The 15,665-nt window shown below is 46.0% G+C and overlaps 1 protein-coding gene across 4 annotated transcripts in view; it reads right to left on the reverse strand.

Annotated features, from left to right (window-relative positions):
* USP20 (ubiquitin specific peptidase 20) overlaps positions 1–15,665 on the reverse strand; it is a 37,574-nt gene that overhangs the window by 12,456 nt on the left and 9,453 nt on the right. For 3 of the 4 annotated variants that reach the window (XM_079961253.1, XM_079961252.1, XM_079961251.1), the window contains exons 9-17: positions 15,192–15,270; positions 13,736–14,168; positions 11,713–11,850; positions 10,661–10,809; positions 9,128–9,303; positions 7,558–7,652; positions 5,311–5,344; positions 4,924–4,969; positions 1,880–2,060 (exon numbers count right to left, since the gene is read on the reverse strand). In XM_079961253.1, coding sequence (XP_079817379.1) covers positions 1,880–2,060; positions 4,924–4,969; positions 5,311–5,344; positions 7,558–7,652; positions 9,128–9,303; positions 10,661–10,809; positions 11,713–11,850; positions 13,736–14,168; positions 15,192–15,270 — 1,331 coding nt within the window. The remainder of the gene's footprint in view (positions 1–1,879; positions 2,061–4,923; positions 4,970–5,310; positions 5,345–7,557; positions 7,653–9,127; positions 9,304–10,660; positions 10,810–11,712; positions 11,851–13,735; positions 14,169–15,191; positions 15,271–15,665) is intronic. The other variant, XM_079961254.1, reaches the window with a different exon arrangement.

The following is a 15,665-nucleotide window of genomic DNA, read 5'->3' on the forward strand; positions in this document are numbered from 1 at the left end:
ACGGGTCTCTCCAGTGCCTGGCTATGATGCTTCTGGCTGCTTAGAGTAGGTGGTTATAAGCTTTTTATAATGTGAGTGGACATTATTATCTTGGAAAACATTCAGTAGGGCCAGTTCTGGGGTGACTTCTAATACCTGTTCTGTTATTTTGCATATTTCTTGTATGACTGCCGTCCCAAAGGGTTGGATTTGGGGGCATTCTCACCACATGTGGAGGTACAGTCATTCCTCGGGTTGAAGTAGCTTTGGGATGAATATTTTCGGGTTGCACTCCATGGCGACCCAGAAGTAAAATGACGTCATGCGCATGCACAGAAGTGGCGAAATGCGACCCATGCACGCGCAGTGACGTCTTACGTTTACTTCAGGATGCGAACGGGACTCCGGAACGGATCCCATTCATATCCAGAGGTACCGCTGTATGTGCCTGTAGAAGCACAGCCTCTCCAGCATTTTGGTGAGGTTCCTTGGTGTATCATGGTGTTAGGTACTACCTGTAAGTAAGTTTCAGAGTGAGTTCTTTTCTTTTGGCTGAGATGGATTCAAAGGGAGGTTTAGACCACATTCTAGTCCATTGGGTGGGCTTAATTTCATTGTTGTGCTCCCATTGTTCTTTGATTGCATCAAGGGGGGTTGTGGGATTTTGGAGCAGTATTTTGTATATTGTGGATACCATCCCCTTGCTGTGTTCTTCTGCTGTCTAGAGGTTTTCAAAGGAGGACAAGGGCCTAGTGGCTGCTGAGTCTATGGATTGTTTAAGAAGGCATGTACTGTAGTTGGTGATTAGCCAGGGTATTTGTCTTGTATTTCTTGTGTCAATATGAGTTTGTTATTTTGGTAGAAGTCTGCCAGGCAGTGGAGGCCTTTGGTTTGCCTGTTTTTTATCTGGAGGTTGCATGTTGAAATAGTGGTTTGTTATAACTGTTCTCTTTGCTTTATATATATTATAAAATGAAACAGAAAATATTTGCCCCCCCCCCAAAAAAAAAAAATTGTGGCACATTGCTTTACTAGAAAATCTCACAGAAAAGGCGGAATGGCCAGGGATCAAAAGCATACAGGCTAAGTCTGTAGCTACATAGCATTGTTTTATTGAGGATACAAGAGTCAATGGAAATAGCTGCCCCACACCTGCAGCAAATTATCATTTATGGTTACAGTCATAACTTTTGGTTTGGGAGAAGGGTAGCCTGGAACCTGCTAGGAAGATGCTTATGAATTTGAAATTGTCAACATGCTAAGGCTTTATTTATCTGTCTGCTCAGTTCTTCCAGCTGGTTATGCAATAGGAGGTGATTTATTTGCAGTGATCCTTGACCTGGCTTTATGTTTTGTAAATTGATTTGTACTGATTGAAATGGCTCATTTTCACATTTTCAATTTATAAATATTATTTTTTTGGCGGAGGGGAAGAAAGGGAGATTAACTCACAGGCACTTTTAATAACATAAGAGCCCTGATAGATCAAACCAATCACCCATCTAGTCCAGCAACCTGTTCTCCCAGTGGCCAAACAGATCCCCCAATAGGAAACCTGCAAGCAGAACCAGAGCCCAGGAGCCTTCTTCTCTACTGTAGTTTCCAGCAACTGGCTTTCAGAAGCATTGCTGCCTCCAACTGTGGAGGCAGAGCAAAGCCTTATTGGCTAGCAGCCACTGATAGCCCCCATCCTCCATGAATTTGTCTAGTCCTCTTTTAAAACCATCCAAGTTGGTGGCCATTACTATCTTCTGAAGGAGCAAGTTCCACAGTTTAACTCCATAATTATCTGGCTAATCTTTATTTACGAGAAGTGCTCATCACACACAACACATAAGTTATTCCAGGCTGCAAGCTCCCTCCAGGAAAAGAAGAAAGGGAGGAGGGACAGACAACTCACTGCCAGCTGTGCCATGGTGGCAAATCACAGAGAGGAGGTCATAGGTGGTGATCTGCGAGATGCTCTCCTTGGCCAGGAAAGGCCGGAGGTCCAGCCCCTCCAAAGGGAAAGAGACGTGACTGTTGATTTTGAAGGAGTACATGACCTCATGTCGGAAACGCTTCAGGTGAATGCACAAGATCTAGGAGAAAAGGCATCAGAGCTCAGAAAGGGACTTGCGGATGGGCAAGTTCAAACCCCTCCAGACAGCCCTCATAGGTAAAACAATCAACTGGGCTTATCCTAAGATACATTCAGCCAGGGCTGTGTGTGCATGGCATCATAAAGCCACCATAAACTAAAACCCTGGGGTAAAAAGCCTAAGAAGATAAAAACAGTCCTGCTGGATCAGGCCAGGGGTCCATTATTATTATTATTATTATTATTATTATTATTATTATTATTACTCCACCCATCTGGGTGGGTTTCCCCAGCCACCCTGGATGGCTTCCAGCAGGATACTAAAATACAATGATTCATCAAATATTAAAAGTTTCCCTAAACAGGGCTGCCTTCAGATATATTCTAAAAGTCCAATAGCTGTTTATTTCTTTGACATCTGATGGGAGGGCGGTCCACAGGGCAGGTGCCACCACCGAGAAGTCCCTCTGCCATCTAATTCAGCAACCTGTTCTCACAGTTGACAACACCCCAAACTTATGGAAACATGAAATGCAATCTGCTGCCATGAGGTTGGGATTCTCTGCCTCCTTTTTTGTGGTACAGGGTTTTGAGATAGCTAAAGAATTAATACTTCAAAGGCTTAGAGCATGGGTAGGCAAACTAAGGCCCAGGGGCCAGATCCGGCCCAATCACCTTCTAAATCCAGCCCGCAGATGGTCCGGCAATCAGCATGTTTTTACATGAGTAGAATGTGTCCTTTTATTTAAAATGCATCTCTGGGTCATTTGTGGGGCCTGCCTGGTGTTTTTACATGAGTAGAATGTGTGCTTTCATTTAAAATGCATCTCTGGGTTATTTGTGGGGCATAGGAATTCATTCATTTTCTTTTCCAAAATATAGTCCGGCCCCCCATAAGGTCTGAGGGACAGTGGACCGGCCCCCTGCTGAAAAAGTTTGCTGACCCCTGGCTGAGAGGCACTGAGATGCCATCACAAACTGCTGAGATCAAGATCTGTCAATCCAACAGACTGTATGCTTTTTTCCCATTGTATCCATCCTTGCAAAGATATCTGGTAGACTTAAAGGTAAAGGTAAAGGGTCCCCTGACCATTAGGTCCAGTCATGACCGACTCTGGGGTTGCGGCGCTCATCTCGCTTTATTGGCCGAGGGAGCCGGCATACAGCTACCGGGTCATGTGGCCAGCATGACTAAGCCACATCTGGCGAACCAGAGCAGCGCACAGAAACGCCTTTTACCTTCCTGCCAGAGTGGTACCTATTTATCTACTTGCACTCTGACATGCTTTTGAACTGCTAGGTTGGCAGGAGCAGGGACCAAGCAATGGGAACTCACCCCATCACGGGGATGCCTACCTTCGGATCGGTAAGTCCTAGGCTCTGTGGTTTAACCCACAGCGCCACCTACGTCCCACATCAGACAACAAAAAGCAGGTCTTTGCAAGAGATGTCCTTCCCTTCTGCGGTCTTAACAATGGGTGGATGTAATTGTTTCTAAGATTGTTATAAAAAGAGCATTCAAGGAATACATCAGCTATATCTTCAATTGACACAGTGTTGCAGCTGAAAGCTCTATCCTTAGGAACTCCTTTCTGTCAACCCATCCAGTGTGTCAATTGAAGATATATTCCTTGAATGCTCTTTTTATAACAATCTTAGAAACAATTACATCCACCAACTGTTTAGGTTTTTTATTAAAGATTTTGTTCATATACAAAAGTGTGCAATCTCTCTCTCTCGTGTGTTTTTTCCCATGTAACATTTTAGAAATCATTTTCATTTGTTGAGACATTAGGAAGAAAAGGGGGAAAGAGGTGGAGGCGGGGAGAGATGGGTGAGAGTGGGGTCAGGTAGCGATGTTTCTATTTCGCTTACTGTATGTAGGGTTTGGTGTCAGCATTGCTTGTGCAGGTTCTCTGCTGTTCACTTGTGTTCCTTTGGTGGTGAGAGAGGTTGGGGTTGGCCTAGGGTGTGCTTATTCATTTGTGGTTGGCTGTGGTGGTCTTTGTTTTCATGTGTGAGTGGGGTGGGTGATCCACCCATTGTTAAGATCGTAGAAGGGAAGGACGTCTCTTGCAAAGACCTGCTTTTTGTTGTCTGATGTAGAGAGGTATATATCCTTTAGAACATCCAGATTTATCGCCAAAAGGCTTTACAAATTTGTGTAATAAAACTTAAAGAGGGAATGGCAAATGATTTAGCCTGTAAAGGTCAGGGAGAAGAAATGTAAACCACTATTATTAGCAGTATTCTTATTATTATTTTTATGTGTGTAATGGCTGCTCACTAAACACAATAAATCAAACTGAACTTGAACAGTGGCCAGCCAGATGCCCCAATGGAAAACACACAAGCAGAACCCAAATGCAACAGCAATTTCCCCACCTGTGGTTCTCAGCTACTAGCATTCAGAGGCTTATTACCTCCAAATAATATCCTCCAGCTATATTATTATGATTATTTATTAAAGTTGTATACCGCCCTTCATCCGAAGATACCAGGGTGGTTCACAACGGAAAAATACAAAACGAGAATACAAAATGCATAATAACAAAACAAAAGCAAAAACAAACCAATAAATCTCCTCCCATAGATACATTTAAAAAGCCATAGAATGTTAACACAATTCCTTTTATTAAAAACCAGGACCTTCTGCATTCAATGTGCATGCACTCAACCAATTAGCTATAACTCACTTTATGTAAACTATATTGGATGAAGAAGTGAATAAAGAACTATTCTCTCTTTTCAAAAGTGAAAAATAAGGGCCACATCAAAATGCCTTTCATCTCCAATTTGCTCACTGCGCAGAATGAAGAGGTTGCTGTCTCAGGATATAAACCAACATGGCTTTATCTGCTTACCTCAGGGAGCCGGAGAACTTTGCAGTACTTAACTCCATTCCGCAACCTGGGAAAGAAAAAGGGGGGGAAATGAAGAGTGGATTGGCCATCTGGAATATTTATTAAACTGCAAATCCCAACAAGGACCACCTCTCCCCATATAAACAAACCCACTGTAACCAGGCCTTTGGCTGATTAACAGTCTATGGCACTTTTATGGGAGGGGGTGTTATTGGTTGGTTTTTGTTTTTGCTTTGTTATGTATTTTGTGTTCTGAGTTTGTATTTTTAGGTTTGAACCACATTGTGATCTTCAGATGAAGGGCAGTACAGGAATTTAATAAACAAATAAAATAAAAGGCAGAGTAGGGTGGTATTCAAAATACTAAGAAAGGAGCCAGAGACTTACTTTTTACAACGTTCACAACTGTACATGTTGTCACCTACAGAAAGAAAAATGAAAGAGGGTGGAGGGAAGCACTTTATCCAATCTGTTGCACAGAGCAAGGAAGCAGATATGAATATAGGAAGCTGCCTTATGCTGACTCTGGCCATTGGTCCATCTAACTGAGTATTATCTACACTGACTAGCAACAGCCCTCCAGGGTTCCAGAGTTGGAATGAACCAGGTGTGCGAGATTTGCACTCAAACCTAACGATTCTATTAGTATATAAAGGGGTTAAGGACCACAGAGTTCTAATTTCTAGAGCAGGCTCGGTGACTCAGGCACCCTCTTCTCCTGAGAGGAAGGAAAGCCTGTTTCTTGTTCTTTGCTCTCTCTGTGTGCAATGGAGGCAGACATACCTTAGCTTAGCTCCCAGCCTCAGGCACACTTCTGAAGCTGCTTTGCTGCATTTCTAATGTAAGAAAAAACCCTGCTCATTTTCCCTTATGGGGTATCCAAGAGCCTGTATAGAGTCCTTATGTAGGTTCTCTATCAGTAGAAGAAAATAACAGAGGCCAACCAGAGAATACTGAGAAGCAAAGCAGCTAGTAAGCCTGATCTTTATTAAACGGTTGCAACAGGGTCCCACTCACCACACATAGGTGAGTAAGCCCTTATATAGACTCTTGAAATTGCCCAGCCTGTAGCTCAAGACCATCCCCCAAAACATCATACATACATCACAAGAGGCAGCGGTCTACAGCAGAAATACATCACTTGGGCGATCTACCACAGAAATCCTGTCTGGCAGGATACTGCTAATGGTCACTTGATTGCTTTACCTAGGAAGTCCGGCCATTCCTTTTGAGATGCTAAATACTTAGTTCCTGAATCCAGGTCACAGGCTCACCCTATTCATGCACAAATACACCCTTAAGACAGGATTTGTGAACAAAGAGACAATGGGGAGGCTTTCCCCATTTCCTTCCTTGTTGCAGAGAATATCTGAGGTCACTGGAAGAGTCAAAATGGCTTCAGGATTGCTCTCCTGTACTATTTCAGACATGTGGTTTGCCTTGTAGATTTATGAACATATGATTTATATATATGAGACCTTAGAATTCCTATAACACAAAGAATATCATTAGCTGAGTTATTTTATTTTTCTTGCGTAAGGAAGATACATGTCGGAGGCCTAGTAAAGCTTTTTAAACTTCCTTTGCAGTCCATTGTCTGTTTCCCCGAAAAGGGGGTAAATGGGGGTCAGCTGTTACACGCAGCCTATTCCTATGCTTCATTAATCTGCCTAATGATTGGATTTAATACTCTTGTTTGCTGGCCCTGTGTTTTAAAAACAAGCACCAGCCGTTTTTTCCTTTCCTAACTCACACATGTGGGTCTGTTAGTAGAGGATTAACTATAATTAATATATCCTCTTACCAACTCCCATCACCAGGGACCCTTCTGCATGAAAAGCAGATACTCTACCACTGATCTACAGCCTTTCAGATATGAAGATAGGAAGACTACTGGCCCATCTAGCCCAGTATTGCCCGCCTCAGGGACAGCCAAATGCTGTGCCCTCCAAATGAAGTTGGACAACTACTTCCCTAATCCCTGGCTGCTGGCCATGCTGGCTAAGGCTGATGGGAGTTGTGGTTTTAAATTTTGATGGCTATTTTAAACAACTTCACATACCCTTAAGCTTGATTTTTAGTCAGCTCAAGACTGCTCAGTGTTAGACAACTAGTAAGTGATATAAAATAAAATAACCCTGTTTAGACAGTCTCACATCCAAACAGGATTTGAGCCTGAAATCTCCCTCTGCCCTTGCCCGCCCCGCCCCCCAAGCACCACCTTAGACCTGGAATTCCTTTCATTCAGCTCATCAGCTGATCAGCTTGGCCCACAAGGAAACTCCCTTTGCTAGTCCTTAGAGACCAAGAACAGGCAAGATGAAGAAGGTTCTGAATGAATTCATCCGAGGCACCACTCTTTGGAATTCCCTCCCATTAGAGGCACCATCACGGTTGTTGTTTTCGACAGCTGCAGAAGGCCTTTTAAGTAGAATCTGCATTCAGTCTATATGGGAGCTGCATTTGCACTCTTATATACAGAACTGTTTTTCTTTCTTTTTTTAATACATGGAACTGCCTTTAATGGCTTTTATACTTTTTCTTGTTTTGCAGTTTTTAACAGTCTTAGGGGCAAAGGGCAAGACATTTAATAAAAAGAAACAAACATCTTGGCCTCCTTCCTGGCCAACATACCTTTCAGCTCATCTGCAGCAAAGAAGGCAGCAAGACAGTCCTCCAGGGTGACCACTGGGCCCCAAAACCAGCTGGGGATGCAGGACACCACAAACCTGTAGGAGGAGCAAGGAGGGTATTACTCAGGGCTGACTCACAGGGAGTTATTGACTCTAAAAAGCTTAACAAATAAAATAGTAAATGTTTATATAATATATAGAACGTTATACTATTACATGTCTCTATAGTGGTGAGCCTCATACTATTTGCTTCTCTCTCAGCCTTTACACTCTTCACTTGTAAAACATGGGCATTGCCATTACTGGCTCCTCTAGCCAGTTCTATCATGGAATGGGCCAAAGCTCAGTAGCAAAGCAAACACTTTGCATGCAGAAGGATCCCTGGCACCTGCAGGTAGGGCTGAGAAAAGCCCCTGCCAGAAAACTCAACGTTACCAGTAGTGAACTGGGGGAACTGATGGTTTGGACCCTGCCCAAGGCAGCTTCCTATGTCCCTACATCCAGGAAGTCAGATACAGATTTGCTCTTGTTACCTGCAGGACATTCCAGTGTGTGGTTCATGGGGGTGCTGTTGGCATTTGGCTCTGCCCCCAAGCAAGCATTTTGCATCTGGCTTCACCCCAGGCATTTTGGGAGGACACAGATTATTTAGATCCATTCCAATGTGGATTCAGGCCTGGCAGTCAGAACTGAGGTGATCTTGGTTGCCCTGAATGGATGACCTTTGTAAAGAGCAGGACAGGGGGAGTATGAATTTGCTCCTGCTTCTTGATCTTTCATTGACTTTTGACACCATCAACCACTGTATTCTCCTGGACCAGCTCTGGGAACGGTAATTGGGGGCACCGTATTACAGTGATTCCAATACTACCTTCAGGAATGAGTCCAGAAAGCAGCATTGGGAGAGTGTATTTCAGCCCCTGGCTGTGTTATGGAGTGTTGTAGTGGTCTATCTTATCTCCTGCGCTATTTAATATCTACATGAAGCTGTTGTAAGGGGTTCTCAGGAGTTTAGGGGTGAGGTGCCATCAGTGTGCTGACAACACTTAACTCTCATTCTCCATAAGATCTGAATCAGGAGGGGATGTGTGGTCCCATTTCCTGAACATAGTGGTGGAATGGACAAGGAACAACAAGCTGAGCTTGAATTCTGGCAAGACGGAGGCACTTTAGGTGAGTAGCTCCCATGTCAAGAAATTGGTCAGCTGCCTACCCTGGATGGAGTTGCACGCCCCTCAAACGAGCAAGTTTGCAGTTTGGAGATGTTCTGGATCCAGCTCTGTCACTGGAGGCTCAGGTAGCCTCAGTGACTAGAAGTGCCTTATACCAACTGCAGCTGGTTCAACAGCTACAGCCATTCCTGGTCTGGATTGAAAATTTTTCATAGTTTTATGTTTTATCTTTGCTAAGCTGCTTTGAGGGTTGTTGTTGTTTTACAATCAAGCAGGGTATAAATTTTATGAAATAAATGAGACATGCTTCCCCCTCATTTTCATCTTGAACGCACCTGGCTGAACTTTGTCCCTCCCACCACTCCAGTACCTGAAAAGGTGCTTATGCAGCCTGCTCACCTCCGGATATACTCCATGATGAAGGCGATCCAGCCCTGCGAGGCAGCATAGTTATCCCCACAGGCTCCTGTCTTGGCTGGCACATTCTGGTAAATGGCAGAGTGCAGCTTGGCCAAGTCCTCCTTCCCAGGGATGGGAAGCGACAAGTCCTGGAATGTCTCCACAGTGGTGGACACCTGGAGGCACCACAGGAGGAAAATGGAGGATGTCAGTGGCTGGTGGCCACTATCTCAGAGGCAGTACCCTCCTGAAAACCAGCTGCTGGTATAACTGGAAGTTTGGAGGTGTGGTTGGGCTCGTGTTCTGTTTGCAGGCTTCGCTAAAAACCTTAAATAGAACAGCATTGGAAGAGCCCTGCTGGATCAGACCAATGGCCCACCTAGTCCAACATCCTGTTCTCACAGGGGCCAACCAGGTGCCCCAATGCAAAGCCTGCAAACAGGATCTAAGCGCAACAGCAGAGCTCTCCCCACCTGCAATTCCAAGCAACTGGTATTCAGAGGCATATAGACATTGACAGTGAAGGGAGAAAACTTGAGCTTTGCTAGATCAGGCCAACAGCTCATCTATTCCAGCATTCCATTCTAACAGTAGCCAACCATATGCCTCTGGGAAGACAGCAAGCAGGGAATGGGTGGGAAAGCTCTCTTCCCACATGTGATTCCTAAAAGATTGTGGATAGCAAGACTGGGAGATTTCCAGGGGTTCTGGAGAATACACAAATGAGCAGACTAGGGACTCGGCTACATTAGTAAAGAAACAGCAATCTGAATGTGTTATAAATGTGCAACACCAGATGACACCAGAGAGCAGGAAATTTTAAAATGCGGTTTTCCATAGGGATTCCTTTTGTTATAACGATCTAATTTCTGACTTATTTATAGTGGTTTTTTCCTGTGTTTAGATCCACCCTAGGAGTGGGGAGCCTTTTTCAGCACGGGGGCTATATATTCTCATGGGCGACCTTCCGAGGGCCACATGCCAGCAGTGGGCAGGGCCAGATGCAAAAGCAAGTAAAGGGACAGAAGTCACTGCCCATGGTCTTTTAGCTGGAGATCAGCATGTGAGCTGGACCGATTAGCTGCGATCCATCTCCTCCTTATGTGGTCAGGCGGTCGGGGCTGTATAAAAGGAGTTGCAGGAGAGCCTTCAAAACACAACCAGGCTAACATACTGAAGAACCTCTGGGAGAAAAGGGGATTTCATGGTTCTGCCTTGTGGAGCAACATCAGAAAAAGTCAGAGATTTCTACACACATCTCTCTCTTTCTCTCAGACATGCAGAAGAACTCGAGGAGGCTAATGAGAGAAGGAATGGTCTAAGGGTGTGTGGCCTGAGGTGAGTCTTGAGGGCCAGGTGGGCAGGTGGGGAGCACACTGGGCCCCTGGGCATGAGCCTCCCCATTCCTGGAGCAGGCACTGCTTTGCTAAAGGGGCCAATGGTCTGACTTGGCATAGATGTTCAAACCAAAGGCTCCCCCACCCCCCACCAGAGGAGGAGGAGGAGAGGATTTGGAAAGTGTGGGCCTCTTGCCATTTTCCCTGGATCAGCAGCAGTAAGGGAACGCACTCGGTCACAGGTGAGGCACTGGACCAGGCTGAGGATGGAGCCGTCAAAGATGTCAGAGATGACGCTGCGGTAACGGACCTCCTTCTTCTTCTTGCTGGAAGTCAACATCTGAGCTGAGGAAGGAGATTGTATTTTTACTACTATTATTATTACATTTACTGCCCACCCTTTAGCAGCAGGTCCCAGGGCAGGTTACAACAATTTAAAATTCAGGATTGAGAACAGTTAAAAGAACAGTTATAATATAGAGGAACAGAGTGGGTCCCAAAAACACACATCTCAAATGTGTCTTAATGGACCTCACATCCCTGATTCAGGGCCAGCTCTGCTGTTTGCCAGGATGGTGTGGCCCCTCTCAGAGGGAAGTTGGGTTTGTTAAGGGCAGTGTGATGCCAATTATAATTTATCATAATCAGTAACAACAACAACAAATTTATATCCCACACACACCCTTTCACTAGCAGGTCCCAGGACTAGTTATAATTGAAAATTCAGAATTGAGAACACATCACATTCACAGAAACAGGATGGGTCCTGAAAACACACATCATGGGTGTCAAAAGCCAGGGTAAAGAGGTGTGTCTTTGCTGAAAGTGAAGAAGCCAAACCCACCTCTGTGCGGAAGGAATTCCTCAATTTAGGGGCTGCCACAAAGAAGGCCCTCACCCAGGATGCCACTACTACCCCAAACTTCTGAGGGAAGTGGAACTACCAAGAATCACAGAATTAGAGAACTATAGATCTGGAAGGGACCTCAAGAGTCATCTAGTCCAGGAGGAGACTAGCGATGGCTATGCTTTGCCTCCAGAGGCAGTAATGCTTCTGAATACTAGGTGAGGGCTTTTGTGCTGGGTTCCTGCTTGAGGGAGTCCCACGGGCATCTGATTGGCCACAGTGAGAACAGGATGCTAGACTATGTGGGCCCACTGGTCTGGTCCAGTAGGGATCTTCTTATGTTCTTATACATAAAACAACTACCACAGAAGCAGCTCAACCCAGAAGCTTCCTGGACTTACCCTTTTTCAGCACATAGGAGGATCCCAGCCGCACAGGGCTCGAGCGTGGGGGGCTGCTCGAGAGCTTGGAATGCACTTCGTGATGAACAGGGCTGCAGGGCCGAGAGGAGCAGCGTGTGTAGGCATCATTGTCTGGTTCTGTTGCAAGGAAAGGAAACAAATTGCCTGTGAAGAGGACTGGAACACAAGTTTTGTCTGACAAGCTCTGCCAGCCAATCCCTCATCTCTGGGCACCAACTCGGCCCCAATTGTTTTTTATTTCATTTACTTCTCAGATTGGCTACCAAGCACTTGAGCACCTTCTACTCATGACAGAAGGTGGGGATATTATGGCTTTAGCAAGACAGGCATAGTTCTTCCAGCCTGACCCTCTATTTCAGGGGTCGCCATGTGGTGCCTCTGGGTGCCATGGTATTGTTGAGGTCCTTCCCTGGTGCCTAAAAGGCCTCTGGGCTTCCCCATTCACTGCCCACTTGGGCATGGAGTGGTGGGACAGTTAACCTTCTTCCCCCTGGGAAAGTATATAGAGCTGAAGGAAGAAATGGGGAAGGGTGACACTCTTTTCCATTTCCTATTTCAGCTCTATGGGCTTCAAAGGCTCAGATTAATTCTTCCGGATCTAACTTTCAACCAGATCCCTGGGAAAAGGTGCATGCATTTTCCCTCTTTCTCTGGGGTTAGGGACTGATCTGGGTGCAAGGAATGAGAAGCAACTAGAAATAGTGGCCATGGCACTCATACTGGGGTGTAGTGGTTAAGAGTGTCAGCCTAGCACCTGGGAGACCAGAGTATAAATCCCCACTTGGCCATGAAGCACACTGGGTGACCTAGAGCTAGGCACTTCCACTCAGACTAACCTACGTCACAATTCTAGTTACAGGTAGGTTAGCAGTGTTGGTCTGCTGTAGTTGAAACAAAATAAAAAAAAATTCCTTCCAGTAGCAACTTAGAGACCAACTAAGTTTGTTATTGGTATGGGTTTTTGTGTGCATGCACACTTTTTCAGATATGCACATGAATGCACACGAAAGCTCATACCAATAACAAACTTAGTTGGTCTCTAAGGTGCTACTGAGGGACGCAGGTGGTGCTGTGGGTAAAACCTCAGCGCCTAGGACTTGCTGATCGCATGGTCGGCGGTTCGAATCCCCGCGACGGGGTGCGCTCCCGTCGTTCGGTCCCAGCGCCTGCCAACCTAGCAGTTCGAAAGCACCCCCAGGTCCAAGTAGATAAATAGGGACCACTTACTAGCGGGAAGGTAAACGGCGTTCCGTGTGCTGCACTGGCTCACCAGATGCAGCTTTGTCACGCTGGCCACGTGACCCGGAAGTGTCTCCGGACAGCGCTGGCCCCCGGCCTCTTAAGTGAGTTGGGCGCACAACCCCAGAGTCGGACACGACTGGCCCGTACAGGCAGGGGTACCTTTACCTTTAAGGTGCTACTGGAAGGATTATTATTTTTTATTTGACTATGTCACAATGTTTGTTGTGGGGTTTAAAGAAGGAGGGGAAGAAGCATGTATGCCACCTTGAACTCTTTGGAGAAAAAGGCAGGATGCAAGTGCATCAAACAAACAAATTTCCAAATGTAGACACAGTCTGTTTCAGCTATAAGATTCCTCATTAAGGGAGGACCAGGAGGCCACAGCCTTACTCCTAGCCCTGAGACAAGCTCTATACAGGGGTAAGGAGCAGAGATCCTGCAACGAGGCCAAAGCAGGGTGGGCTATCTGCACCCAGAGTTAGTTCATCCTCTGGCATCAAGGCCAAGTCCCAAGTCCAAGGGAAAGCAGACACTTCAAATGCAAAATCCAGTGTCCTACTACACACAAGGACTCCTCAGGAGTAAAGTTCTCCTAGGGAAGTTAGACCCCCTTTCAATGAGAGATGCTCTACCACTGAGCTATGGCCCTTCCCTTAAAACTAATAAAAATATATGAATAAAGGTGCGTATGAGAGACGCAGCTTCCAAGGTTCAGGCACAGGTGCCAAACACATTGCGCACTGAACCTGTTGTGGTGTACCTGGGGTCCTAGAGGGGCTGGCTGGATGAGGTGTGGAAGGAGGGTGCGCTTCTGGGGAAGCCCTGCCATCCACTGCTGTCACAGAGGTGTCAACATCAGCATCTTCATCCACTTGCTCCGAGTTGCTCCGCCGGTGGCTACACGAGAACTTCCGGTCCTTCATCCGCTCCTTTTCAGAAATCCCCCGCCCAGCCTCGTCCTGTATCAGCAGCTCGGCCTCTGCCAGGGAGCTCCCAGTTTTGCTCTGCCCATCCCCTTCACCCCGGTCGCTGCTTGAGTCACAGGAGAGGAACTCGTCCTCTGAGGGGCTGCGGTCACACTCCCGCTTGTCTTCCATGTCGCTCAAGTCGGAGTCCCGGGTCTCGGCCATGACTGGCTCCTTCAGCTCTTCGTGGAGCTGATCCATCAAGCAGCGTAGGAATTCTTGGGTGTCCTGGGGTGGGTGTGCAAAGAAGAAAATATTGTATGGGGCACTTCAGGCCTGGGGGCCAAATGCAGCCCTCTAGGGTGCTCTATTCAACCTCTTTCTAGGTCACACCCCCTCTCCCCAGAACTTGCCTTCCAACAGCCCTGCCCTACCCCCTCTTCTTGTGCTTCCCCTGGCTGGACTATGGATGGAAGATGTGGGGAGAGAGGAGGGGTGTAGAAAGCTTTGGCTTCTATCTGTGGTTGGAGTGTAACCTACTGTACAAAAGTAAGAATCATGCCTGTTGCTCTGCCCACCACTGGCAAATGCCCCCAGAAGGTCCCCATGTGAAAATACAACACTCAGGCTGAAAAAGATTCCCTACTCTGAATCTACAGGCAGCAGATCTCCAGTATTTTAGACAGAGGCTTCTTCAAGCTGTACCTGAAGATGGTGGGGATTGAGCAGGAGACCTTGTGCATGCAAAGCAGGTACTTTACCAATGTGTTATGGCCTCTTTCCTTAAAAAAAAGGGTAAGATTCTAGCCCCCATGGTTCTGAATGAAAGGAAGAATTAAATAAAAAGCTGCCTATGCTGTTGAACTGTTAGTCCATCAAGCTCAGTATTGTCTACACTGACTGGCAGTAGCTCTCCAAGGATCTATCGCATCCGTACTTGGAGATGCCAGGGACTGAGCCTGGGGCCTTTTCTTCAGGCAAAGTAGATGCTGTACAATCCTCCCACAAAAAGTTTTGTGATTACTGGGGGGGGCGGACAAAATTGCATGTGGCCCCCAGATGATTGCCCAGAAAGTAATATGGCCCTCAAGCTTAAAAAGATTCCCACCCCCGCCCTATTATACTTCATGGCAAATGGAATCCCCTGCTTGCTGGAAGGCTACATGTTGTATCAGTAACTCAGTCTCTGCCTTGGCTCCCTGAAACAGATGCTGTTTAACTTCTCACAGCCCAGGAGAATATAATTTTCTTACTGCAGCAAGAAGAGGGAATCAGAAACATCTGGGATTGCCCCTTTGCCATCCGCCTCACCTGTTGTGCATACCCTCGAAACATGGGGTTGACCAGCTTGATTCCATGCGACAGGCTGCTGGGGACAACATAACTTGGGCTGGTTTTAGGGAAGAAAAAGCAAAACTGAAAATGTATAGAATCTCTGGAGATTCGCAAGATAAATTTCAAGTTCAAGGTGTTACAGGTGGTACATAGAGCCCCTAATAGCTTGGGGCCCTGATGAGTTTATTTAAACAAACCTAATTACTTTAAAAACCATTGGTCTATCTAGCTCAGTATTGTCTATAGACTAGCATCAGCTCTCCAGAGTTTCAGGCAGGAAGTCTTTTCTCAGCCCTACCTAGATACTATATTTCATAAAATTAGAATGCCACTGGAAACAGAACCCGAGTCAGAAGACTGGGAAAGTATTGCCTAACAGAATGTAGATCAGTTTGGTGTCATTCTACAGTGAATATGTCTTTTATATAACTGACAGATGGAAAATCAGTA

Source organism: Podarcis cretensis (assembly GCF_951804945.1).
Source record: "Podarcis cretensis genome assembly, chromosome: Z".
In the NCBI taxonomy this organism is placed as follows: domain Eukaryota; kingdom Metazoa; phylum Chordata; class Lepidosauria; order Squamata; family Lacertidae; genus Podarcis; species Podarcis cretensis.